We start from the raw sequence: 26,174 nt of genomic DNA, 5'->3' as shown, positions 1-26,174 counted from the left end.
TTTTTGAAAATGCCACCCATAATCATTGGAGTGTATCATGCATGAGTTCCAGGAAATGAACTCACTGGGATTGGGCCAGATGCTGATCAGTGTCTCTGCTCTCTGAAGTTTATTCAGAGGGTTGTCTCACTGCTCAGTTCAGAGTCGGGATTTGGAAGGAGATTCAGTTTAAAGGATGCTTTATAATGTAAACCACTAACTCTCATGGAGGAAAGACTGGGGGTGATGGTTTTGGGCCTCGCTGGAGATGTTTTACAGAACTGGATAAACATGTCCTGCTCAGCACCGTTCACCTGGGCTTCGGGGGCACAGAAGGAAGTGCAGTAAGCATCGCTGTCCTTGCTTTGCAATGGGGAGAATGGGTGAATCCGACAAAGAAACACATACATTGCCAGGATTGTTTGCTTTCCAAACTGCAATGTACTAACCATGGCTGAGCTATTTGGTCAGGACAGGAACTGCATGAGGGCGCCAGGCTGGGTATGAAATGGGGAACAGCACTAGGGAGAGAGTCAAACCACCAGCTACTGTACTGCAGCCGTGAGCGGCGGCGGTGAATGAACAGTGTGTTAAACCCAGGGCTACTCTGGAGCTTGCGGGGAGATTTTAAGATGACACAAAGGGGAATTTGATTTTCAATGGGAGCTGGGCATCTCACTTCCCTTTGCGCCTTTGCAATCCTCCCCCTTAATCCTTTCATTCCCAACTGGAAACTGAGCTGCCTTCTGGCTTCGTTTTTATCGTCCCCTCTAGAACAGAGCCGTCCCCACTCTACAGAGCATGTGTTGTCCACTAACCTGTTTTCCTGGCGGGTTAGCATTCCACCTGGGGGCTGCTCTCTCAATCTATCCTGTATCTTTTCTCCTCCTTGCCCAGAGATCAGGGGAGCTGGTTGCTGTGAAGGTCTTTAATAATGCCAGCTACCTGAGACCACAGGAGGTGCAGATGAGAGAGTTTGAGGTGCTGAGGAAATTAAACCATAAGAACATCGTCAAACTGTTTGCAGTTGAAGAGACTGTAAGTCTGTCACTAGCTCTACAGTGGGAAAGGTGTGGCTTGGGGGTAATGCAGCGGGACTTGGCTTTTAGCCGCTGTGACAGGGCACCCGTTGCCGGGATGTGCTTCCTGTGGCTTTTCTCTCCTCACCCTCAACCCTCCCTATTGTTTCAGCTCAAAGCACTTGACAAACATTCACTCGTGACGTCTCCCAGCATCCCTGTGGTGTTATTCCCCACTGCTGGATGGAGCATTGAAGTGACTTGGCCAAGGCCCCAAGCCAGCTGAGTAGTGCTGCTAGGAATAGAACTCAGGTGCCCTGCCATCACATCTGGTGCTTTAACCACTAGTCGACCCGGAATCCCACACCCTAGGGGATGGAGCCAAGTGTCCTGGATCGCACACTCTAGTGGTTCATTGGCCAATTCCTTCGAGTTCTGGGTGGGGTGTATTGTGTTAATCAAGGACTTCGTTTTGGGTGGCAGAGCTCATTTTCCCACCCAACGTTCTCTTGCCTGTGCAGTCAGTCGTCTCTGACTACTAGAGCCACGTAGGCTTCTTGGACAAGGAAGGGACACCACACTTCCGTGGACGGGGCAAGGGGTGGGACACAGCAGCCTGCCCCGGGACTCTGTGCATAACAAAGCGTCACAGGGTTACTGTTTCTCAGAATGCTGCTCAAAGGATCCATCTCTCCTTCTGCCCCCCAGACCCAGGGAAACAGCAAGCAGAAGGTGCTGGTGATGGAGTACTGCTCACGTGGGAGCTTGCTGAGTGTGTTAGAAGATCCAGAGAACTCCTTTGGCTTGTCTGAGTCAGAATTCCTCATCGTGTTGCATTGTGTTGGTAAGTCTCAGAGCTACTGGCTTGGGTGTCTGTGGCGGGAAAGGGGGATAAACGGGTGCTCGATGCAGCTAGTGGGGACATGGGATTTGCATTCTACTGTATATAAGAATGGCCACACTGGGTCAGATCAAAGGTCCATCTAGCCCAGTATCCTGTCTTCCGACAGTGGCCAATGCCAGGTGCCCCAGAGGAAATGAACAGAACAGGTAATCCTCAAGTGATCCATCCCCTGTCACCCATTCCCAGCTTCTGGCAAACAGAGGCTAGGGACACCATCCCTGCCCATTCTGGCTAATAGCCATTGATGACCTATCCTCCATGAACTTACCTAGTTCTTTTTTTTAATCTTGGCCTTCACAACATCCTCTGGCAAGGAGTTCACAGGTTGACTGTGTGTTGTGTGTTCCTTTTATTTGTTTTAAACCTTCTGTCTATTAATTTCATTTGGTGACCCCTAGTTCTTGTGTTATGAGATGGAGTAAATAACACTTCCTTATTTACTTTCTCCACACCAGTCATGATTTTATAGACCTCTATCATATCCCTCCTTAATCGTCTCTTTTTCAAGCTGAAAAGTTCCAGTCTTCTTATTCTCCTCCTGTACCAGCTGTCCTCACACTCAGCTCCTCGTCAGATCTGCTGTAGTGTAAAGATGTGGATGGGGGCAAAAACTAACTTACTGCATGCCTGGAGGTGCATTTTACAAAGCAGTGGGAATGGTGGAGAGTGAAGGCCTTTGTCTGCCGAATACACAGGGAGTATGGTCCCTCTGCCAGAAGTGCACTTCTCCCTACCCACTTGTCCTTTGCTGAGGCCAGCTGTGACTGTTAGTCAGTTCCCTTAAGAACTAAGACTGCCACATTCAGGCCACCAAATCCAGGCTGTCTGTCACTACTGACCCAGGCTGGATTTGAACCAGTGACTTGGCAGGTGAAAGACTCCATACCCTGGAACCGAGCCCTTCTACTGAGAGGCCATTTGATGGGTGGGCATCTCCATGAGCCTATGTTGGCAGGACTCTAGGTGCTGCAATGCTCTCGGTCCCTGTAGCAAGCCCGCCCTGAGCATGTCAGGAATGTCACCCTATGCTTCTCCATCGAGGTGCTTGGATTCTGATGATGCCCTCGGCATCCTGAGGGAGCTGAGAGACTTAACTGTGCAACTGAACAAGAAGGTAGGTTGTGCTCACGTTATCACATGTCTGAGATGGTACGGTTTGCCTGTGCGTGCTTCCCCTCTTTAGAATGGGCATCATGCTCATGAGTCTTCTCTGTTTATCACAAGTTCACGTTAGCTTCACCGGGTCTGAAAGCTGAACCCAGGGCCACCTGCCTGCCTCAATTCTAGTCCATACAGCTGCCTGTTTGCAAAGCCGGCTCAGAGAAGCGGAGGCCATTCTAAGCAGTCTCTCTCTTTCCCATTGTGCTCGTAGTGGCCGGCATGAACCACCTTCGTGAGAACAGCATTGTCCATAGAGACATCAAACCAGGAAACATCATGCGGCTGGTGGGGGAAGACGGGCAGAGCATCTATAAGCTCACGGATTTTGGGGCCGCTCGAGAGCTGGACGATGACGAGAAGTTTGTGTCCGTCTACGGGACAGAGGAATATCTTGTGAGTAAAGCAAAATGCCAGTGGCTTAACGAGCAAGAGTTCAGGAAGGACGGGTCACTTGTCTCAGCATACATGGTCTGGAACTGTAGGAGCATGGGCTGTTGCTATGCTTAGTGTATAATAACAATCCCTAGCTCTGCTATAGCACTCTGCATCAGTAGATCTCAAAAGTGTTTTACGTAGGAGCTCACTATCATTATCCCCATTTTACCGATGGGGAAACTGAGTCACGGGGGGGGGGGAATGTGACTTGCCCAGGATCATCCAGCAGGTCAGTGACAGAGCTGGGACTAGATCCTAGGTGTCTAGTCTCAGGGTACATCTACACTTACCAGAGGGTCCGGCGGCAGGCAATCGGTTTTCTGGGATCGACCTATCGTGAAGACGCGATAAAATCGATCCCTGATCGCTCTGCCGTCGACTCCGGAAATCCACCGCGGCAAGAGGCGGCAGCGGAGTCGACGGCAGCGCGGCAGCGGTCGACTTTCCCCCGTCTTCACAGCCAGGTAAGTCGACCTAAAATACGCAACTTCAGCTACGGTATTCACGTAGCTGAAGTTGCGTATCTTAGGTCGGACCCCCGCTGTAGTGTAGACCTAGCCTAAGTCCGTTGCTCTGTCCACTTAGAATGGACGACCTCCTCTGTCCCCAAGCGTTTCATTCATAGACACTCATTTGCTTGAACTTCACTTTCTGTGGCCAAGGTTTTTGAAAGTAACTGGAGATTTGGAGTGCCTCAGTTTTGGGGAGCCCAGCTTACAGGGACCTGATTTTCGGTGCCTACGTTTTCAGAAAACCAAGCCCTCTGAAGTGTCTCAAGTTGGGCACCCAAAAATGGAAGAACCCTAAATCACTAGTCACTGGGGAAATCTTGGCTTCCATGACCGACCTGCTGTAAGTAAAGCAGATTCATTCACAATGCTTTTCTTCCACTTCGTCTCATTAGCACCCGGACATGTACGAGCGAGCAGTTCTGAGAAAACCCCAGCAAAAGGCTTATGGGGTGACTGTAGATCTGTGGAGCATTGGGGTAACCTTTTACCATGCTGCTACGGGCAATCTCCCATTTATCCCCTTCGGCGGACCTCGCAGGAATAAAGAAATCATGTAGGTAGTGCCGCCGACAGGAGTGTGGTATTTAAATGGGCTTTGTGTTGTCTGTTTTGGCTGAGTTTGGTGAATTGAATTGTGTCCTAAAGTGAGAAGCTGTAGTGACAAGTGGACGAGGTAGGCTACATGGAGAGCTAACAGTGCACCCCAATCCTGACCTGCAATACCTCCTGCTCTGCCAGTGCTGTGTGCCCCTCCAGATCTGCCAGTGCCTCCCAGTCCTTGTGTTGCATGCTTTTCTCGAGTCCTGCCTCTGTCCCGATACGAGGCTCTGAGTCTCAGATGTCTGCTGAAGACCCATTTCAGCTACCGACTCCTCATTGTGCTCTTTTCTATAAATGTGGAATTGCCCGGGTCTGTTTGTGTTTATGCACCTTAGCTTACTGATGATTTAATCACCCAGATTCTCATGTATACTTTAGATCTGCTGGAAGTGTAGCCTGTGGCTGGCTTCATCTGCAGTTCCCAGCATGCCCTGTTCCATGCTGTTCTTAGGAGAGGCCTCTTGGGGCAAGATAGAACACGAACGATGTAGTAGGGACTGCACTTTCTGTGGGGCTGCCCCATCTTGGCAAGTCACCAATGCAGCCCCTGCTATTGACCGCCCCTGTGGTTAGCACTACAGGGGCGGGCACTAAAGCCCCCTTGGAGACCAAGCCGGCTGTGCTGTCCCTAACTCAAGTACATGAGGGATTAACTGAGTTCTGCTCAGAGTGAGCATCCAGGCAGGAAGACGGCAGAGCTGCAGTTGGCAATCAGTGCCCCTTTCTATGGTATGTTTGCCCTGATAACGGTGTTTCTGTGGCTTTGTGGTTTAACGGCTGAAAGACGGGGCAGCTTCTGACTTGACTTCCATGCTGTTGCTTGAAATGTCCTCCCTTCCCCCCACGCACCGTCTTCTGAAAGCGATGCAGCTTTTCCCCCGAGGGATGATGCAAACAGGTTTTGGATTTTTCTTTTCATACCTTTGTACTTCTGGGTTGGGGGTTGATCATTCTGGATCACAGCTTCAAAAAGCAGATGCCTAAATGGCACCCAGGAAACAGGCAGGTGCAAACTAGTCTAAGCGTGTGTGGGTTATGTGGCTGTACGTGCAATTTCCCATTTGCTTCGCTAGCACGCACAGTCTCTGCTCGCTTGTTCCTGTTGGTCTGGTTTTCCATGCGCGATTTAGGCACCTCTTGGTGGTGGTAAATTTTGGTTCTGTCAATTGAAACTCCTCCCTGATGATGTGGGAAGGTGGAGACTGATTTTCTCCTTAGCCGCTCCATTTCACTCCCTCTCTCTGCCCGTATCCCCTACAACTTGCCAAGAAGTGGTTGGAATGTGCCAAGGGGAGGCCGGTTGTCCAGTTTCCACACACAAGAAACGACTTTTCTTTCAACAGGTATAAAATAACGACCGAGAAACCCGCTGGAGCTATCGCAGGTGTCCAGAGGCAGGAGAACGGGCCCATTGAGTGGCGCTACGAGCTGCCCATCACCTGCCAACTGTCTGTGTGAGTATTGGAGGGGTTGGGGTTAGCCTGCAGTCTCTGCTTCCAGAGAGCTGTCCCGCCTCCTGCTTTGGTCATAGAGCCTCCAACCAGTCAGTGAGTTGCATGGCCAGAAGTGCTGCTTTGGGTTGGAAAAGAGCACAGGGACTCTGCTCTGCCCTCGGCATACTCCAGGGATGTAGTTATGGCATGCAAACGTCCCTCCCCTAGATTTGCTCCTCCCATAGTGCCTGGACCAAGCGCGTCTGTAATCATATGAATACCTCTATATAAAGGATATCTTTCAATGGTGCTTACGGAGACGTACACGCCTTGTTCTATGGGATTTGGGCACTGAACATCTCAGCTGTAAAAGCCTACTCATTCCATCTGCTGGACTTCTCCGTGCATCCCATTTTCTCTGTCTTTGATTATAAGCTCTCGGGGGCGGGGACTGTGTGGTGCGTGTCATGCATGCTTACATAGCATAGCTGTGCGCCCCCCCTCTAGTGGCTGGACTGCAGAGATGGTTGAGTTGGCTACATCCTTTGAGCCAACAGAGGTGGGGCTTTTTGCTCAGGCAGTGGAGGCTCTTGCGTGTTGATCATAAGGTGCGTTACTTCAATCCCAGCTACCCACGACCCTCCCGAGTGTCCCTTGTCCCATACAGCGCTGGGCACATGGCTGGTGTTGAAATAAATAGCCTTGAGCATGATTAAGACTTTCGGAGCAATACAAGGCTCTAAAAAGCTATGATTGAAGCCTCAAAGAGAATGTGTGGAGCCCATTGCTATCTCTGTGCCCTTCATTATAGTCGTCTGTGACTGTATATCTGTCTCCTGTGAGGTACTCATTAATATGTACCTGGGGCCTGATTCTCATTTATGTTAAGGCTGGAGTGGTATAAAGGGCCTAAGTGTATATAAAATGCCTCAAAACAGTTAGTGTTTGTCCCATGCTATAAATCTGGGGAAAGAGAATTTGCCCATTTTGTCACATTATCTCTCTCAGTTGAAGTGACTCACGTTGTTTTGGTTAATTCCAAAATTTCCCACTATTGACAGTGTCTATATTAATCCTTTCACAGTAGAAGATAGCTTGGGTACTTAAAATCAAAATTTAGGGTGTAATCGTGCCGTGAGTCCTTATTGAACCTAGCAGCCCTAATGACTTATCACTGGGATCAAGCCCATAACCAGTATGCGAGCATATCATTGTCTTAAATAACTTGGAGACTTCTCACAGCCATGTTAATCTGTAGCAGCTGCACTACTGTGTGGGATTTTAGTTTAATAATTTCTGCAATGTGTTCTGACTTTCGAGGTGATCCTGAAAGTTCCACTGTCTCTTCTCTTTCTCCAGGAGCTAAATGGTTAATCTTAAAACCCCAGCCAGGGAGGTTCTTTTTGTCAATGAGCTCCCCAACTTCTATCTACTCCCTCTCTTCCCATGTGTCTCAGTTGTGTATTAACACAGGCTCATAATTAGAGAATGAGACTCTGGGCCAGAAAAGCCTGGGTTCTGTTCCTGGCGCCGACTCCCGGTGCTGTATTAGGCCAAAAAAAAAAAAGTGGTTAACTTGGGGTTTTTGGCATTTTCCCCTCTCTGTGCCTCTGTTTTCCCATCTGCAAAATGTAAATAATTATATTCACCTACAACACAAAGCAGTTTGGATTCATTCATGTTTGTAAGTGTCTAGGACAGGAGCGCCACCAGCTTTTTTGCCACCCTAGGCGGCGGAAGGTCCCGCCCCCGAAATGCTGCCCCCAACAGAGGCGGCAGAAGGTCCCGCCCCCGAAATACTGCCCATGACCGGGGGGGCCGAAGATCCGGCCACCGCGGTCGCCACCCCCCCCCAAATGTTAGCGCCCTAGGCAACCGCCTACGTCGCCTAATGGGTTGCGCCAGCCTTGGTCTAGGAGGAAGTGCATTATGTGAGGGCATTGGAAAAAATATACATCACTGGTGCTCCATTTTGGAACAGTCTTTCTAGTACTTTGTAGCCTCTGTCCCAGTGTCCTTTCTCTTAACATGCTTTGAGGTAATAGTAACTTATAACCCCCCCCCCCCACTTCCTCTCCTCGGTGCCTTGCCTATGCATGGCACAAGGCACAGTTCATGAGAGGAGGAAAAATGAGCCGAGCACCTAATTCCAATTCTACTTCTTTTGTACAATGAGTGAGTTTCTTTATGTAGTTCCCCAGAGACATCAGAAGCTGAAGTTTCAGTGCTAAGGCACTGTCCATCTGCAGCAAAAGGCCACCCTTTGTATCTGCATTGCCTTCAAACAGCTGATGAAAACTAAAGAAATAAAATTCTGTCGACACCCTTCTGATAATCCGTGTGAAATATACTGCCAGGGAATTAGGACATTTCCAATGTGGGCAAGTGTCCACATTGTAAAACACACCAGTACCGTAAAAACCATCCCTGCTCCTCCCAAGTCTATTTTGTTCCAGGTCTTGTACTGTGCCCCTTGCTGTGCTATCTGGGCACCTGAGGTCAGGGTTGAAACCTATGGATGGGGCAAGGTGAACACTTTACTAAAGCTTACCTGAGCAATGGTTTTCCCATCCTGTGAAAATTTTCAAGTTACCGAGAATTTTTCTCATCCTAAATTGGGAGGAAGAGTCGAAATCTAGAAAATTTGCATGAACCAACCCCCCCCCCCCCCCCAAAAAAAAGTTCCGTTTGTGCCAATCAAAACTTTTTGTTCTGGTTGCAACTTAAACTCTTTTTAGTTTAAATTCACTACAGTTTTGAACAAGGCCTTTTGATTTGAACAAAACTTTTCACTTTGAAAATGTTGCAATAGGGGGTTTCAACCCTTCGGGGGGGGGGGGAAGAAATCCGATCCTTTTTTTTTGAGTTGGGAGATGGACACTGTTTCGCAAACAGCTTCGGCTTGAACGAGTGGGCGAAAAACCAGTTAGTCAAAATATTCCCAAGCAGCTCTACACTTAAGCTGCTGCTGCTGTCTGTGCCATCCCTCTCCTGTGGCTAAAGAAGGGGTTTCAGTCTCTAGGGCTGTCAATCCAGCACCTCTCGCCAGCCCTAAAGTCACCTTAAAAGAAAAGGCATTCATTTCTTAAACCCTCCCCTCGCTTCCCCCCCCCCCCCCCAATCTTTCCATCCTATCAAGATGAGGCTTCAAGGATTCAAAAGAGATTTATATTCAGTCTGTCTCTTCCTGCCTGACAGCCTGTGAACCCATCTATTTATTCTCTGTTACATCCGCAGGGAAATGAATATTGGGAAAACAAACTCTCTGGGTCCTGAGTTTGATTCATTTGCGAGGGCTAAATTGTAATGGAGCATCTGGAGAAATGCATGTGACAAGCCCATGGATGCTGGATGAATATTGTATAGGGCTGTGTCAAGGAAAGCTGAACGTATCCTTAATGATGACAAAGCGTAGGCCATGCGTTCCTGAGAGCTCGTCAGGGAAGCTATTTGGCCATGCCATGAAATGGGGAGTAAGTGGCATACAATTTGATGATGTCATCCTTATAATTCCCAGTCCCATTCCGTTTGAAGTTGATTGGAAAGATTACAAAGGGAGTTGGATCAGGATCATAGAGTGCATGGGTGCTTAACCTGGGGCACATGCTTTTCATCTGTAGATTTCAAGGCACTTTACAAAAGAAGGTCTAGTAGTATCTCCATTTTACAGAGGCACAGAAAGGGGAAGTGACTTGCCCAAGGTCTCACAGAGGTCAGTGGCAAAGCTGGGAATAGAACCCAGGTCTCCTGATTCCCAGTACAGCATCCTATCCATTGGAACGCACTGTCTTCTGTTCATTTTATTTTTTACTTTTTATTTTATTTTGTGTGTGTGTGTGTGTATGTATATGTGTATATATATGTGTGTGTGTGTGTATGTATGTATGTATATATATATATATATATATATATATAGAGTGTGTGTGTATATATATTAATAATAAAACATCTTCATTTCCTTTCCTTCACTTCAGGGGGCTGAAGAGCCAGCTCATCCCCATTCTGGCTAACATTCTGGAAGTTGATCAGGAAAAATGCTGGGGCTTTGATCAGTTTTTTGCTGAAACCACTGACATCCTGCACAGGATAGTGGTCCACGTCTTCTCCTTGCAGCAAGCTACCATGCACCGGGTCTACATCCATGCCTACAACACGTAAGCACGGCTTAGCCCCTGGCAAATCTGGGAGAAAAATCCAGGAGTCCTGAGTCGCAGGCCAAACTTTCACTGCAGGTTTACGGTGTGAGCCTGGGAGAGGCACGTGTTCTCTTTGCACCTCAGCCAAACTGGCTGAAAAACCAGTGGGAAAAGCAGAAGGTTCAATTTAATGCTGAGCTGCGCTTTCCCAGGGAAGTGTATCAGCTGGAAGGGGTTGCTTATTGCTGTCCCCTATATGCCTGCTCTGCTGCTCTCCACTGCACAGGAGGCTGCATTTCATTGGAGGAGAAGTGATCCTTGAGTGGTTTTTTTGCTCGTATTGGGCATAATCCGAAACCCATTGATGTCAAAGGAAAGTCTCCCCCTGACTTCACTGGAAGTTAGGTCAGACTGCTAAAGCGTTCAGGTGACAGAATGCTAGGGCAATGGCAATCCACAATAAATATCAGTGTAAACAAGTCTGATGCCGCATGCTGCCGGCCGGGAAGCTTTGCTGGATCCCAACCGAGCTTCCTTTAGTGAATGATAAACTCAAGAGTAGGACTGGGGGGGTGGACAGAATAATAGCGAAACTACTGGCTAGTGTGTGAAATTATTTTGGTTGCTGATAGCCTCGTGTTTTATTTCCCTTCCGTTCCCTTGTTTGTTTTTTGTTTCAGTACCACCATATTTTTAGAAGCTGTCTTCACACAGACAAATATAGCCCCTCACCATCAAGAATATTTTTTTGAAGGTCACCCGTATCAATTGGAACCCAGCCTGCAAGCTCACAATTTCTCCAGAACCACAGAAAATAGCCCACTGACCTTGCTGAGCAGTGTACCGGAGGAACCCGTGGGAGTGAGATTCAGAGATCGTGAGTACAGTCATCTCGTAAAATGGAGCCTTCTGCTTCCCGTCCAGCCATTTGAGCTCTTCTAGTGGGTTTAGTTTCCGCCATCTATGTATGCACGCATATGGTCACGCTTGCAATGTCCTCCTGATACAGGGCTCTTGGTCACTTCATTTGGAGTCACTGCAGAACTGTAAATTATTAGGGCAAAGTTCAACAGAGAGGAAGGGATGGTTTTGTGGTTAAAGGCATTGGACATGGTTGGGTTGGGTTCAGTTTTCATCTCTGAAACAGATTTTCTGTGTGCTCATGGGGAAGTCATTTAGCTTCTCTGTGCCTCTGTCCCCAATCTGTAAAATGGGAGTAATAATAATACTCTTTTCCCACCCTTTGTCTGTCTCGTCCATTCAGATTACTCTTTAGGGTGGGAACCACCTCCTGCAATGTCTCTGTAGAGTGCCTAGCACAATGGGGCCAGGACCTGGCTGAGACATCCGGGTGCTACCATCAGTTAATAAAGTCTGAGCTCTGCTCTGCCCTGCTGAACCCAGAGATGTGGGCGAGTGATCTGAGCGCAGGACTAGGAGCAAGGAATTCCTAGCTTCTCATCTCAGAGCTGACACAGATTCCCTCTATGAACTTGAGTGAAAATTTTCTGCCCCTCATTCTCTATCTGTAAAATGTAAATTGTTTAGCCATGTCTTAAAGATATGAAGAGGATTAATTAGTTAATATTTGTAATTCACTTGAGAGATCAAAAGTGCTCTCTACCTGCTAAGTACTTTTGTGTATTAGGATCCACACTGCAGTTCTCTGCTTTATATCCTCTCTTTATTCCATGTGCAGAACTCCAGGGCAAAATGTGTTGCAGAGACCCACAATGTGAGCAGGAGAGGAGAAGGTTACCCTTCCCATTAGATTAGACAGAGAAGTGCCCATAAAGCCTTCAGGGAAGGATGCTTTCTGTGTTGATGTCTGTACAAAAAACATCGGTTGAGATGAGAGTGGCAGACAGTTACATTCCTGCTTGGGTTTTGTGCACAGGAGCTGATGGTACAACTTCCAAGATGTAGGGTAAAATTTTAAACATTTCCTATGTGACTTAGAAGCCTAAGTCATTTTTGAAAGTAGAACTTGGACTTCTAAGTCACATGTGAGATTTGGAAAATGTCCTCCCATATCTGGTGTAATACCTGTGGTTTGCCTAAGTGGGCACTAGATGTCACTGCTGATCCACAAGAGTGCAACTCCATGAGAGATTCCCTGTTAATGAAGCAAACATGAAGCACAGAGGTCCCTCTGTATAGCGGGTGATATAGGAAATGTACCCACAAAGGGCTCTGAACGATGTCTTTGTTTTCAGCGTCACTTGAGTTTCCAAAGTTTGTCCCAAAGGTTGATGTCCTAGCTGACTGCAGCATGGCAAAGGTATGTTGGGGATTTCAGCTCAAGATTGAAATAGGCTTTGGAAATCACACTCAAGTGAAGGAGTGGTCATTGGCAGTGCCCTTTTGCCTTCTAGGGTGTCCTGAGTGCCGTTCACCAGACACTGAAGATCTCTCGGTCACTTTTGAAATGTCAAGAGTTTATTCTGAGAGGTCTTTACTGGGTGATGTAAGTACATGACAGCCAGTGTACCCTGTTGGTGCTGTGTAAAGAACAGCCGGAACTGTTTGATTTCTTTTCTCTCTGTGTAGCTGATAGAAATATCTTGTGTTTGAGAACCAGATCGCTTGCTCAGACAATCCCCCAATAGTATTCTACAGCGGTGCTCCAAATCCTGCAGTGTCACTGCATATGCTGCAGTGGTTTGGATCAATACTATTGAGAGAGAGAGAGAGTGTGTGTGTGTGTGTGTGCGCGCGCGCATGTGTAATGTTAGATGTAAAAAAATAAAACAATTTGGGGATATTCTCTCTGCTTCTGAACTGCAGAAGGGTGCGTGCATGTGTGTGAATTAGAGACACCCGAGGGCTTCATTCAGAGCATGTGTTCCAGATGGAATCCTTGTCCCCACTGTGGCTGAGCACTCGTCACAGTCTGACACCGATGGGTCGGTTCAGGCCAGGGTGGCAAATATAGCAGTGTTAATGCACATAGTACAGTGTCTTGCCTGTTTAGACTCTAAGCTCTTTGGAGCAAGAACTCTCTCATGTTATAGGACCCCCGATATCAGGTGATCAGAGTAAATGATAGAGCTGTGTATATTCTACCGTTCATGGTTACAAGCACCCAAAGGAAACCCTGAAGCACAAGGCTGGGGCTTGAGGGGTGGGGAGAGGCAGATGTGGTTGGAAGCAAGTTAAGAACATAAGAACGGTCCTACTGGGTCAGACCAAAGGGCCATCTACCCCAGTATCCTGTCTTCCAACAGTGGCCAATGCCAGGTGCCCCAGAGGGAATGAACAGAACAGTGATCCATCCCCTGTCGCTCGTTCCCAGCTTCTGGCAAAGTGGGTTTGCAAACGGGCAAACACTCAAAGTTCAGCTGCATTGCACCCCTTGGGTGAGGGGAGTTGGAGGATTCCAGACAAACCTGTCTCTTTGCAGTGAGAGCCTGAAAGCCAAGTGCTCCCGTGTTGTGGAGAGAAGGGAAGCGGCCGTTTCGATGCTGAGCTGCTTGCAGCATACCGAGCTGAAGGCCTTCGTGTTGTAAGTATCGCTTTGTTGCTGTCACTTCTGCAGCAAGGGGTAATGCAGGCGCCAGTGCAGGATGCTCTGCAGCTGTGCACATGTGGTCATGGCACTGAGCTATGTCTGTCCCACGCGTGGGCTGGTCCAGTAGGGGCTCTGCACAGGCCCTTGTCACTTGAGCTTGAAGAGAAGTTATTGCAGCTCTCAGAACGTTAGGGATTAAGAGGGAAAGTTTCCAAAACTCCTGCATGACTCAGGAGCACAAGTCTAGCGGCAAGCCACTGGGATTTGTGCTCCTCACTCACACTGGGGCTTTGGAAAAATCCACCTGAGGCCTCTTTGGTGGCCCCCACCTACTGGACTGGGGCGTCAGTTATAGGACTCTTGGTTAATATAAATCCAAAGGCCATGTTCTCTTCTCCAGACTTGGGACGATGTAGGTTTCCCACCTTCTGTATTGAGGCATCTGCTGCTCTCGTGCGTGACAGAAAAATGTGTAGAGCTCCGTTAACGTCTCTGTGGTGAATCTGGTGCTGCCTATTTAAATCCTGGGATGGGGAGCAGAACTCACCAGGGTAACAGCAAAGGCCACGTGCGCAGCCACAGAACCCAGAACTTAACTGACTGCAGGAGACACAGAATCAAAAACAAGGGCAGAGCATGTAGCTCACAAGGTGCAAACAAGGGATCCAGAGGGGAACACCAGGCAGAGAATTCCCCTGACAGCCAAGGAGGCCGAGGTCCTTTATTATCCGCAGAGCTGGTACAGCATGGAAAGTAAGCAGTGCGGTATCCCACTGCTCCCCCCACCAGTGTAGAGTACCTTCACCCTGACCGTCTGAGCCACTTTCCCATTCTGTTTCCAGGGCCCATTCAGTCCTTGTCCTCTGTGCTGAGATCTTCAACCCATGGTGGCAGTTTTGGTGAGGTGGACACCAGTCCACTAGGAACTGGATCTAGTTCACCACTCGAGGCAGCGCTTGGCAGTGCAGCCTATTGGATAGAGCACTGAGCTGGGACTCAGGAGACCCAGCTTCTATTCCTGCCTCCTGCCCTTTGGTGACCTTGCGCAAGTCATTTCCTCGCTCTCTCCCTCAGTTTCCCCATCTGTAAAAAGTAACTAATGACACTGGTCTCCATTATAAAACGCGTTGAGATCTACTGATTAAAAAGTGCTATACAAGACCTTGATATTACTTTTATTCCTGAAGTAAAGTGACCAAGGCAATGCTCTGTGCAGGAGGAACTTGTCAGGAGCCCTTGCTGGTTATCTGTAGGTATTGTGCTCCAGATGATTGGGGCAGTGGAGAAAGAGACTTGTGAGTAAACTGGGTTGCTGGTGAGTGTTATGTTCCTGCAATCCTTGTACGTGGGGAATGTGCAGGAATGTCTGAGCTGAATGGTTACCCTTCTCCCCACCGCTCCCCCCAATCAGTCTCCACTTTCATAAGAACTTGGATTTTAGTCCCTGGTGGTCTGGCTGCTCTCTGGGGTTTTTCAGATTGAATATTACAGGGTACGGCAAACCTATATAAGCCACAGAGATGAAGTCATAGCGTAAATTCAAGGAGACACCAGTGCTGGAATCTTCAGCTGAATGCAAATGGAAAAAAAGAGCCGTGTTGCTCGGTAAAATGAAAACCGCGTTAAGAGTTACACTGCATTAACCTAAATCCCAGGGGGAGGTCAGTCAGACCGAGACATTGTTCTCCCAAGGGAATGGGTGGAATCCCTGTCCTTTTGGACAAAACCCTGTAGAATCTACTATAAGGAACAATTCTGCATTCGCTCTGGAGGATGGATGTGCGTCTTCTGTCTCTAATCTCTAGGTTTCAGACCCATTACAGTGCATTTCTGCTGAGTGCTGCCTCCAGCCTGACCGCACTCCTTATGTTGATGTGCCTTTTATTTCCATTTAAGAGGCTCCATTAGTGGAACTTCCATCAGAGACCAAGTTACAGGGAAATCTCAGACAATCCTACTAAATACATCCATTGCTGTCACTGCTGCTCCAGTGAAATCCAAGCCTACCCTTGGTCATTTAGCTCTTGCGTCTTTGTTTTATCACCTCAGGGGTGGAAAATGGTTTATTTGGGATTGGGTTATTTTATTGCTGAGAGAGCTGCCTAGGGGGATTTAGAGGTGTGATTCCCATTCATTTCAATGGGAGTTGTGATTGTAAATCTCCTAGATGCCTTTGAAACTTCCAGCCTAAGAGGAGGGTTTTCATTTGCCCAGGTGTTATCTGTCCCTCTTAGCCCAGAGCAGGAAAAGCCCCTCTGAATCCGGCCTCTGGTTTAATAAAGCTTTGATCTGTGTCTAATAGGTATGATTCTGTTTCTGGAGGCAACAGTAGTCCAGAGCTGAAGGATCTGGCTGAGGTGAAAACAAGGCTGCAGACTGTGAGTATGTAGCTCCAGCTATGGGTGTTATGTGGGAAGGAGCTGAGAAGCCCATGTGGAACTTCTCTGATTAATGGAGAGCCCTGGTCTGGACCTTTTCTTTCCCACTGTAGGTCACTGAAGACCTCACCAGATGTTCCCACAGCATCTCCGAACATAAAGGGACATTGGACTCTCTTTTGTCTGAGTTGGTAAAGCACAGGAAACAGGCACATGAAAATAGGTTTGTAGAATAAGCTTTTGTTTAATGTTGAAAAACATTAATATATTTTCATATGCAACTGTCTGTATATTGCTGTACACACCTACTTCTAGTATGTGCATATATTGATGTATAAGTTACAGTACACTACCAATATTTGCAAACACAGTTAATAGTACGTTTTATATTCATATTACTTTGCATTTAAGTGCAAGATAGTGATAATTTTATGTCAAATATGAGTGGTGTACTGTATATATGCATATACAGTTCCAGTACACTGCCAATATTTGGCACCTTATTTTGCACTATATATTTAAGTAATAATAGCTGTACCATTATTAGCATTAATAATATTACTTTGGACATACTATAGCGCCTTTCATCCATACAGCTCCAGGCACTTTCTTAACATATCATTATTGTTATGGGAAAACTTTGGAAAATTGGCACCAAATATTTCAGCATTCCCCCCCTCCCCCATTTTTAGTCTGTTCTAATAATTATCCCCATTTTCATAAGTGGGAAAATGGAGTCAGTGGCAGGACTGGGATTAGAACTCAAGACTGTCACACACATCATAACTAACCCCCTGCCAAGATGCAGGATTAGACTAGATGACTCTTGCGGTCCCTTCCAACCCATGGGTCTATGATTCTTTGACTGTCAACTCCCAGGCCCAGGCCCTACCTACTGGACCATACTGCCTGTAACCTTCTAGTAATGTTCTTGGTGCATGTGCGTTGGCCAGCTGTGATTCTAGGGAGCATTATTTCATTTCAGGCTACTTATCTGGAACTTGTTTCACTTTCTGCTATGAGAACAATTCAGTCCCAGCTTCTAGAGAAACATGCGTATAAATGTGTATGCACTTAGGTACTATAGTCTCTGGTGGCATTTGATCTCAAGGATGCTCTTTATCATTCTTATCTAACATTTGCGTTGAGGATGCCAGTTTCCTGGATTAGAGTACTAGGGACTGTCTTATGGTATTAATAAAGCCAGATCCTGAGCTTTTCCCCAGGAGCCAGAAGAGATTGCACTCAGAAGCCTCTGTGTTTCCAGGTCATTGCTGTTTAAACTAAGCTATATTTAGAATGCTGCTTATTTTTATAATGTCCATCATGGCAAGTGTCACAATGCCCGTTATGGGTGAATGTCGATAATAAGCTTAGGTGAGAAGGAGAAGTTTGGAGGGACGAGACTCCCCTTTGGAAGGAGATGGGGAGGTTGCCTCAGGCAAATGGAGCAGTGCAAATGAATCGACAGCTATAGAAAATGAAGGCGGTGTCAGGGGAGTAATTGTCCAGAAGCCAAACCTAAAGGAGCAGAGGAGTAGGTGAAGGTGAGGTTAAATGGAGACGGGAGGGGCAGCGTAGGTGGAGGTGAGGCTGGCAGAGCAAGTCTCTGGGAAGGTTTGACAAGCAGAATGTGGTCTCGGGCACCAGCTCCTAAATACACCCACTTCTGTGACTCAGTTTGAGGTTTTCTTGGTGGGCTCCCAATTTCCCCTTTAGCTCAAGGGTGTTTAAGTGCCTCCCCACCCATGACATGCCACACCGGCCAGCTCTGTTTTTATTTGAATGCCCGAGGAGTGGACCCATGAAAAATGCCCAGGCCCTGCTCCAGGGAGCTTGCAGCCTGCTCCTGGCACAAGCACAATATTTCAGAGGTGCAATACGTAGGGGTTAAAGTAGATTGAAACAGGAGGGGAGTTCTCACTGCACCAGCTGAGCTAATAGGAGTGGGAGCTACTCTCCCCAAGCCTGGGAGGGAAGGGGCAGCACCCATCTGCTATGAGCAGAGGTGGCAGAGCTATGTTCCTCTCCGTCCCGCTACCCACCATCACAATCCCTGGGCTAATACAAGCTGAGGGTGCGGGAGAAGAAGCTTGCAATAGGCACCATTGGGAAATCTCTTTTGGAGCAGGCAGGGCCACCCGGGGGGGGGGGGGCAAGTGGGGCAATTTGCCCCAGGCCCCACAGGGGCCCCCACGAGAATATAGTATTGCAGCTTTTTTTATGGAAGGGGCCCTCGAAATTGCTTTGCCTCAGGCCCCCTGAATCCTCTGGGCGGCCCTGGGAGCACGGACTGTGCTGCTTTTCTGCTTGGAAAATGCCTCGAACATTGCAGGCGCTACTGGAACCAACCAACCACAATAACAGGTGTGTGTTAAGGATGAATTTGCATGATCCTGGTCTCCTGTGGGAAGAGTTGCAGGACAGCCTTCTTTGGCCAGGCCTTGCTCGCTGATGAATTCCTGGCTGGCTGCCGCAGAGGGAGATGGGGTTTAAGCTCTTTTGAGCCTTTCCTGCACTGAGCTTTTAGTTAAAATCTCCCACTTGTGCATCCCACCTCTGTTAGCAACAGTGGGAGCCTTGGTGTGGACTGGACACTGGTATCTTAACCAGTGTGTCGTCTAACCCCACTCGGAGCAGGGCTAAACAACACGGCGGTAAAAGCACCTGCTTGCGCTCTTTCTATGCAAGGGCTTCTGCTGGGGGAGCCATGCCTGCAGCTGATGCAATGCTGGGAGACTTCACACAAGGCTCAGTGTCGATGCAGCCTTCTTAACATCTTGAATGTCTCCGCTTAAGTCTAGTGAGATGCCTGGGCACCCCGATGTAAAGGCTAGTAGCAGTACTAACAAGGAGGGAGTTGGTGGTTCGTTGTGTGAGGAGACAAGTGAAGGCCTCAGGGCTGGTCTTAGCCACCTAGATTTCAAAGTCCGTGTGTAGAGCTTTCCATTTGTCAACCTCAAAGGGCTTTACAAAGGAGATCAGTATAATTATCCCCATTTTACAGAGGGCGAAACTGAGGCATAGAGAGGGGACGTGCCCAGGGTCATGCGGCAGGCCAGTGGCAGAACTGGGAAGAGAACCCTAGTTATCCTGAATCCCAGTCCAGGGCTCTATCCACTTGGGGGCACAGCCTCCGCTTTGCGCTCTGTGCGACTCACAGGGAAATGGGTTGCTGCAGACCCAGCTCCTCCTCTGAAACGAGGTTTAATTGAACATTTGGATGGAAAGAAAACGCATCTCATGTCCTGGTTCCACAGCATCCGGCAGATGGAGTGCTGCCTCGAGAAGATGCAGCTCATATACAAGCAATTCAAGAAGACCCGGATGAGTCCGCGTAAGTAGCTGAAGTTGGTGAGTTAGGCACCCAACTACCATTGACTTGAACACCGTTAGAAAATTTCAGCTGTAGTTTTTTCCTCAAGAGGTCTCTTGCTATAGTGTAGCAGCTGTGAGTATATGTAGGTACATTTATCAGTCTGTATGAATGTGGAAGGTCCCAGTGTTCTTTCCCGGCACATGACCAATAAGTATCTTTCTCTTTTCTAGGGCTAGCCTACAATGAGGAACAAATACACAAGCTGGATAAGTAAGTAAATAACCCATTGTTCCAGGGTCTTGAATGCCTGGCCATAGTTAACTGGGCCGTTCAATGTCTGACATTTCTGGTTGCCTTTTGAGGAGACTCAAAACGTTCTCAGATTATTAATGCTAAGAATGTCTGGCCTGTAAATGACTTCCATGTCAATCAGTTTATCGATTCCAGCCCTTTCCTCCCAGCCGAACTACAAACTGCTTTAGGAGAAAGTGCAAGAAACCCCATAGTGTAAATATATGTACCCTGTAAGATCTTTGGGGCAGAGACTGTCTCTTCATTATGTGTATACAGCACCTAGCGCAAAATGGCTCAATCCGTGACTGGTGCCTTGAGGCACTATCACATTACAAATTAAAACGAATAGTCATGGAGAATGATGAGACAACCTGCCTGCAGGTTACTGCCCGCCAGCAATTAGTGGCTGGCTTATGCGTGAAGACCCCTGTTCAGGAAAGCAATTAAGCCACACGCTTAACTTTCGGTGGGAATTAGGTATCTAAATGGCACTTGTTCTTTTTAAAATCTCCCCCAAACCCAACCAAAGCCAATGGGACTTAAACAGATGCAAAACGTTAATCACATGCTTAAATGCTCACCTGACACAACAGAGTTTATTCCCCCTATATATTTTATCAGATCTAATGTTACTGTGGACTGTCTCATTAAACTTGAAGGTGGAGACTTTTCAAAAGCACCTGTGGGATTTAGGAGCAAACGTCCTAATAGCTTTCAGTGGGACTTGTGCTCCTAAATCTCTTAGATGCTTTTGGAAAATCTCCCATTAAAGAGAGTCTCCCTACAAATTTTTGCCTGAGACTTGTTTTTACACCACAGCAGAATTTGCCTTGCCTTCAGAAAGTGCAGCGCCCCCGCCCACCTTTCCTTTCTGGAGACCATCTCAGCACTCATGTTACTTCAGCGATGGTACTGAATCCCACCCAAATAATACTCATTTTCTTTTTCCTCTCCCCCAATCTTTTCAGGATGAATTTAGGGCATTTGGCCAAAAAGGTCTTGTCAATTTTCCAGGAGAACTGCGTACAGAAATATCAAGCTATGCTGGCCATCCATGGGAACATAACGAGGTAATGGCCGTGCTCTCTTCTTCACCTGTGTCCTGTGTGTTACACCAGGTATCCGGGTTCTAGTTTTCCATGTAAGCAGAGCTGGTACTTTGGGAGCAGCCTCTGTGTTCATAGTCGTGGGTTGGGATCACCATGGTGCAGGGGCTGTGATTCCTGTGAACACTAATATGTAGTCATTCCTCCGAGAACCTCTCATAGCTCCTAAAGGTCTCCGAACATTACGCTAATGGTGGGGCTTGGTTCAAGATATATTACTAGTACCTCCCGTTGGGGTTGGGGAGGAAATCGTAATAAGTCACAAAGCTAGTAAGAAATCCTCTAGGGCTGCTACTGCCTGTCTTGTGTTTTTATCCTGTGCCAAGAATTGCTCAGCCGTTGCTCTGTAGAAGAGCTTATTAAGAAGCATGGCGGAGAGGCCCTGCCAGTGATGTTCCTAATAGTGTGGACGGATGTAATTCGGAGACAAGCCCAAGTCTGAATCCTGGATCCATGTTCTAGCCTGTATCTATTTCTGTGATGGTCTGAATCCAAAGAACCTGAACCCTGGGAAAGACTGAATTTAGATTCAGATTTTGACCCCCCAACTTTTGGATTGCTTGGATGCAGGGTCTGGGTTTGGCTGACAAAGCTTCTCTCTGGAGTTTGGATCCTGGGGTTTGAGGATCCACCTCTAGTTCTAATCTATTGCCTATGTTTTATTATGCTAATTTGTATTGTAGTAGCACCTAGAGGCCCCAGTCAGGGATCGGAGCTTCATTGTGTTAGGTGCTGTACGTTCACATAACAGCCTGTTTCCTGTCGGAAAGAGCTTACAGTCTAGGGCCCTAGGTAACATCAGTGGGGCTATTTATGGTGTCAATAGGCCTTAAGCATGTGTGTAAGTCGTTACAGGGTAATAATAAATACCCAGCTCTTTTATGTAGCATTTTTCATCAGTAGGTTTCAAAGCACATTTACAAAGGAGGGCAATATCGCTATACTCATTTTACAGATGGCGAAACTGAGGCCTGGGAACGGTTAAGTGGCTTGCCCAAGGTCAGCCAGCAGGGCAGTGGCAGAGGCAGAATCAGAAACAGAACCCAGGCCTCCAGAGTTCCAGTCCAGTGCTCTGTCCAATTGGCTGACCAGGGTCTAAGTAATAACCCAGAGCACAGGAAAAAGTTACAAGTGGGTAAGAGGAGGAGAAAATTAATTCCCTGGCTGGGTAAATGCTGACCAGTCAGAGTTGAGGGAGCAGAGAAAAGGGGGTGATTTCCCTGACTGTCCCCTCACACCTCTGTATTGGGGAACACGCACATGGCAGCATTTTAAAATAAAAAATCCAGCCGACCATCCCTCCCAGTGCCAAACTGCCTCAGCTTCCCTTCAAGTGGCTGATTTCTTTGTTCACTCAACGGGAGGGTTCCGTGTACTACAAGGAGGCTGCTATTAAGACAGAGAGCGCCACTTACAAAGCATGATTTTATGTTAAATGGCGTTTGGGGAATACAGCAAAGAGCAAATTGCCCTGTGGTGATTGAGTGCTGCACAGTGACTTACCACAGCAAAAAAAAAGTGGAGTTACTTAGCTGTGGCTGTTGCCGAGGTTGGGTTTTTATTGCAAAGTTGCTTTTAAAGTGGAGCATCTTCTCCCCAAGGCTTTAGGTGTGGGTGGGAATGATTTTCTCTAACCGTTAGCATTAGAGCTTGCTTGTGGTTTGGCCCCTCTGTTTGAGGTGGAATCGAGTTCAGTGAGATTTACTGTGTGGGGGAACTTTTAGGACAAGCCTGGTAGTGAAGCTCAAACCTCCTGTAGGTGGATCTCAAAAAGCCCTAGGACATCTTCTTCAGGAGCAAGCATCTGCCTTGGTGTCCTTGGCTACCATTTTCTTTCTTCCCCCCACACTGTTGGGCAGGATGCACACAGTACCTCCTTGGAGAAACCGACTAGAACAGTGGCTCTCAACCTTTCCAGACTATTGTACCCCTTTCAGGAGTTTGATTTGCCTTGCGTACCCCCGAGTTTCACCTCACTTAACTAGTTGCTTACAAAAATCAGACATAAAAATACAAAAGTGTAACGGCCACTAGTACTGAAAAATGGCTTATTTTCTCATTGCTACCATATAATTATAAAATAAATCAATTGGAGTATAAATATTGTACTTACATTTCAGTGTATATTACATAGAGCAGTATAAACAAGTCATGGTCTGTATGAAATTTTAGTTTGTACCGACTTCACTAGTGCTTTTTACGTAGCCTGTTGTAAAACTAGGCAAATATCTAGATGAGCTGATGTACCCCAGGAAGATCTCTGTGTACCCCCACTGGTACACGTACCCCTGGTTGAGAACCACTGGATTAGACAACCTCTTGAGGTGCCCTCCTCCCCTACCCTTTTCTAATCCTGTGCAGCAGTTCTGACTAGCTGCAATCCCGTACCCCAAAAGTGGCTGCATTTCAGTGGTAGGGGAAGGAGTTCTCGAACATCATAGTAGATGCAATCCTGGAGTCCCCATTCCCTGTGCAGTTAAATCTCTTGTTGACTTCAGTGGGAGTTTTTTCTCTGAGGATGATCTTCACCCCTTTGCAGAGGGGACAGCATGAGGCCTTTGCAACATGTTAGTCTCATTTAGATTTAAGTGGGATTTGCGTGGGAGCAGTGGGTTTTTTTTGTTTTTTTGCTTTTGTTTTAAGATTTCTCTTGTTTTCCTTTTCTCTCCTGGTTGATTTCTATAGTTTGAGGTCAGAGTTGGTTTTTTACTTTCACTTCATTTCTAATGGGCTTGTTTTGGATTTGTCCTTGTTTAGTGGGTTGGGTTCTGTGGTGTGATGGGTCTTTTCTGGGGATTGCACTGTTGACTTTCAAAGAACAAAAATAAAGCCAAAACAAACGTACAACCTCTTTCCAGAATGATGAGGGTTTCATCTGCGTCACGTCTGTCCACTGGGAGGCACCTTTGCACTCAGGCACATAGCACAGGGGGCAACAGGGTGAGTCCCCCCAAGATTGTAGACAGGTTCTTGGTCTGAAACACACCAGTGATGCTGTTGGTAATCTGCATGTGGCAGCTGTTGCTCTGACCAAATATTGAGCTCTGTCCACCCCAGATGTGTGACGGCTCCATTGGAGAGGGTCTCGTGACTCAATGCTAATTGTTCTGATCAAACAAGTGATCCCACTGACTGGGAGTGATCTGAGCTCTTTGGGGCAGGGACTGGTCTAATTTCTTGTCTGCACAGTGCCTAGCGTCACAGAACTCTGATCCTTGACTGGGGCCTCTACGCCTTACCATAAAACTGCTACTAATAATACAGGAATAGGGTAAGCTATATTTGGCCCTAAAATAGGGACCCAGAAATCAGGACTTTTTAGGATACGTCTACACTTACTTCCTGGTTCGGCGGCAGGCAATCAATCTTCTGGGATCGATTTATCGCGTCTTGTCTATACGCGATAAATCGATCCTGGATCGATCCCGGAAGTGCTCGCCGTCGACGCCGGTACTCCAGCTCGGCGAGAGGAGTACGCGGCATTGACGGGGGAGCCTGCCTGCAGCGTCTGGACCCGCGGTAAGTTCGGACTAAGGTACTTCGAATTCAGCTACGTTATTAACGTAGCTGAATTTGCGTACCTTAGTCCGAAGTGGGGGGTTAGTGTGGACCAGGCCTAAGGGTATGTCTATACTGCCTCATGAAACTGGGTCTGTGGAACCCAGGCTTGTACACTAGGTGTTTCCAAGCCTGTGTTTGAGCATCTACACTGCATTGTTAACCTGGGTTTACAGTCGCTGGAGCTGGGTCTCACAGCTGTGCTGATGCCTCCATAGCGCACTACACAGCCCTTCTGACTTGGGTTTGCAGCTTGACTGGAGTCCACATTGCAAAATGACAGGGCTTGAACCCAAGTCATGGTAGGACTCTGGCTCTGACCCACCCCCCTAGTAGGGTCCTAGGACCCAGGTCATAAGTGCTTGCTGACCCAAGTCAGACTCATCTGTGTGTGGACGGAAGCAGGGCTTGGGCTCAAACCTGAGTCAGAGCCCTGGTTTAATGTGCAGTGTAGACACACCCTAAGGTGCTATTCCCAGCTCAGCCACCGATGTGCTGTGTGACTTCAGGCAAGTCACTTCGCTTCTCTGTGTTTGGATTCCTCAGCTGTAATGTTGACCTCCCCATAGTAAGGTTTAGTGTATTGCTTGGAGACTCGTGCATGCTACAGAAGTGCAGTCGTTACTTTTAGGCAATGCCTATTTTTCTTTATTATTGTCTATGTGGGAATTAAGCACATAGGGCCTGATCTAAAGCCCATTGAAGACAAAGGGAGTCTTTCTACTGGATGAGGCACAGAGAAAGGAGAACAGCCATTGTTAATTACAAATTTAAATAGCCTTTTAGAGTGAATTTTGGCACCGGGTGTGTGCACCCTCCACACAGGGTACATTTTCCCCATTCGTTTACTGCTAGTGCTCTTTGGACAGCCTTGCCTAAGAACAATAGAGGCACGACTGTAATTATAACATGGGTGTGACACCAAGAGCCATTCATCTGCTTTCCTGTAGGATTTTAACCCAAATCCAACATGGTTTTCAGAAGGGGGGAAAAAAATCAAAGTTCTCATTCTTACCAAATATTTGACTGGAGTTTTTGTTTGTTTTGTTTGTTTTTTCTCAATAGGGACGTTTGGGAGATGAGAGAGCATTTGAAGAAACTCAGCAACTCTATAGCCGCTTGTAATGTGGAGATGATGGGATGCCAGGAGTGCCTCCATAATGTACTGTGTTTATTCTAAAACCCTCTCTGCTCAGAAGATGGATACTACAATGTGGATTTTTTTTTAAAATCAAACTAGTATCTTGCACTTGTAAATTTCAAAGTGCTCACAAATCCCCTGTGATACTAAGTAGTCTTCATTTTATAGGTGGGGAAAACCTGCAGAAGAGCAAGGTGAAGTGGGTAACACTTTCAAAAAGTCAATGGGACCTTGGCTCTTGTGGCACTTAAGTGCTTTTGAAAATTTGATCCCAAGTGACTTGCCCAAAGTTACACAGTGAGTTGGTGTCAGCGGTGGGGTTAGAATGCACTCATTCCTGGCTCCTAATCCTGTGTTCAGACTACTAGTCTGCAACACGCTCACACGTCTTAAAAAAAAAAAAAAAATTAGCAGCAAATTAAGTCGCTGCTAACAAGTTATTATCCCAGTGAGTATAGGTGCTGGGCCCGTATCCTATACGCTACAACATACAATCTGTAATCTCACGAGGGTGACACTTCTTCTGACTCTTGTGGTTTTTTGCCTCATTGAGACTTTCATTAACACCCTGCCAAATTTCTGTGTAACTAATGGTCGAGTATGATGTGTTGATCTCTTAACTGAACAGGTTATGTAATGGCAGGTCCTGGGTGCCCAGTGGACAGGAAACAATGAACACCCCTCCTTC

The 26,174-nt window shown here is 47.3% G+C and overlaps 1 protein-coding gene across 2 annotated transcripts in view; it reads left to right on the top strand.

Annotated features, from left to right (window-relative positions):
* The window catches only part of LOC112118394 (inhibitor of nuclear factor kappa-B kinase subunit epsilon), a 33,941-nt gene that overhangs the window by 3,722 nt on the left and 4,045 nt on the right, over positions 1-26,174 (top strand). For both annotated transcript variants that reach the window (XM_026655259.1, XM_026655260.1), the window contains exons 3-18: positions 877-1,017; positions 1,707-1,842; positions 3,275-3,456; positions 4,403-4,563; positions 5,954-6,064; positions 10,018-10,197; positions 10,860-11,056; positions 12,396-12,460; positions 12,555-12,646; positions 13,583-13,684; positions 15,993-16,068; positions 16,182-16,291; positions 19,329-19,405; positions 19,618-19,657; positions 20,650-20,751; positions 25,411-25,507. In XM_026655259.1, the coding sequence (XP_026511044.1) occupies positions 877-1,017; positions 1,707-1,842; positions 3,275-3,456; positions 4,403-4,563; positions 5,954-6,064; positions 10,018-10,197; positions 10,860-11,056; positions 12,396-12,460; positions 12,555-12,646; positions 13,583-13,684; positions 15,993-16,068; positions 16,182-16,291; positions 19,329-19,405; positions 19,618-19,657; positions 20,650-20,751; positions 25,411-25,507 (1,869 nt within the window). The remainder of the gene's footprint in view (positions 1-876; positions 1,018-1,706; positions 1,843-3,274; positions 3,457-4,402; positions 4,564-5,953; positions 6,065-10,017; positions 10,198-10,859; positions 11,057-12,395; positions 12,461-12,554; positions 12,647-13,582; positions 13,685-15,992; positions 16,069-16,181; positions 16,292-19,328; positions 19,406-19,617; positions 19,658-20,649; positions 20,752-25,410; positions 25,508-26,174) is intronic.

Source organism: Terrapene carolina, unplaced genomic scaffold, assembly GCF_002925995.2.
Source record: "Terrapene carolina triunguis isolate 2854851 unplaced genomic scaffold, T_m_triunguis-2.0 Scaffold199, whole genome shotgun sequence".
In the NCBI taxonomy this organism is placed as follows: Eukaryota; Metazoa; Chordata; order Testudines; family Emydidae; genus Terrapene; species Terrapene triunguis.
Note: the sequence above shows the minus strand (reverse complement) of the source record. Positions and strands in the feature narration are given on the sequence as shown.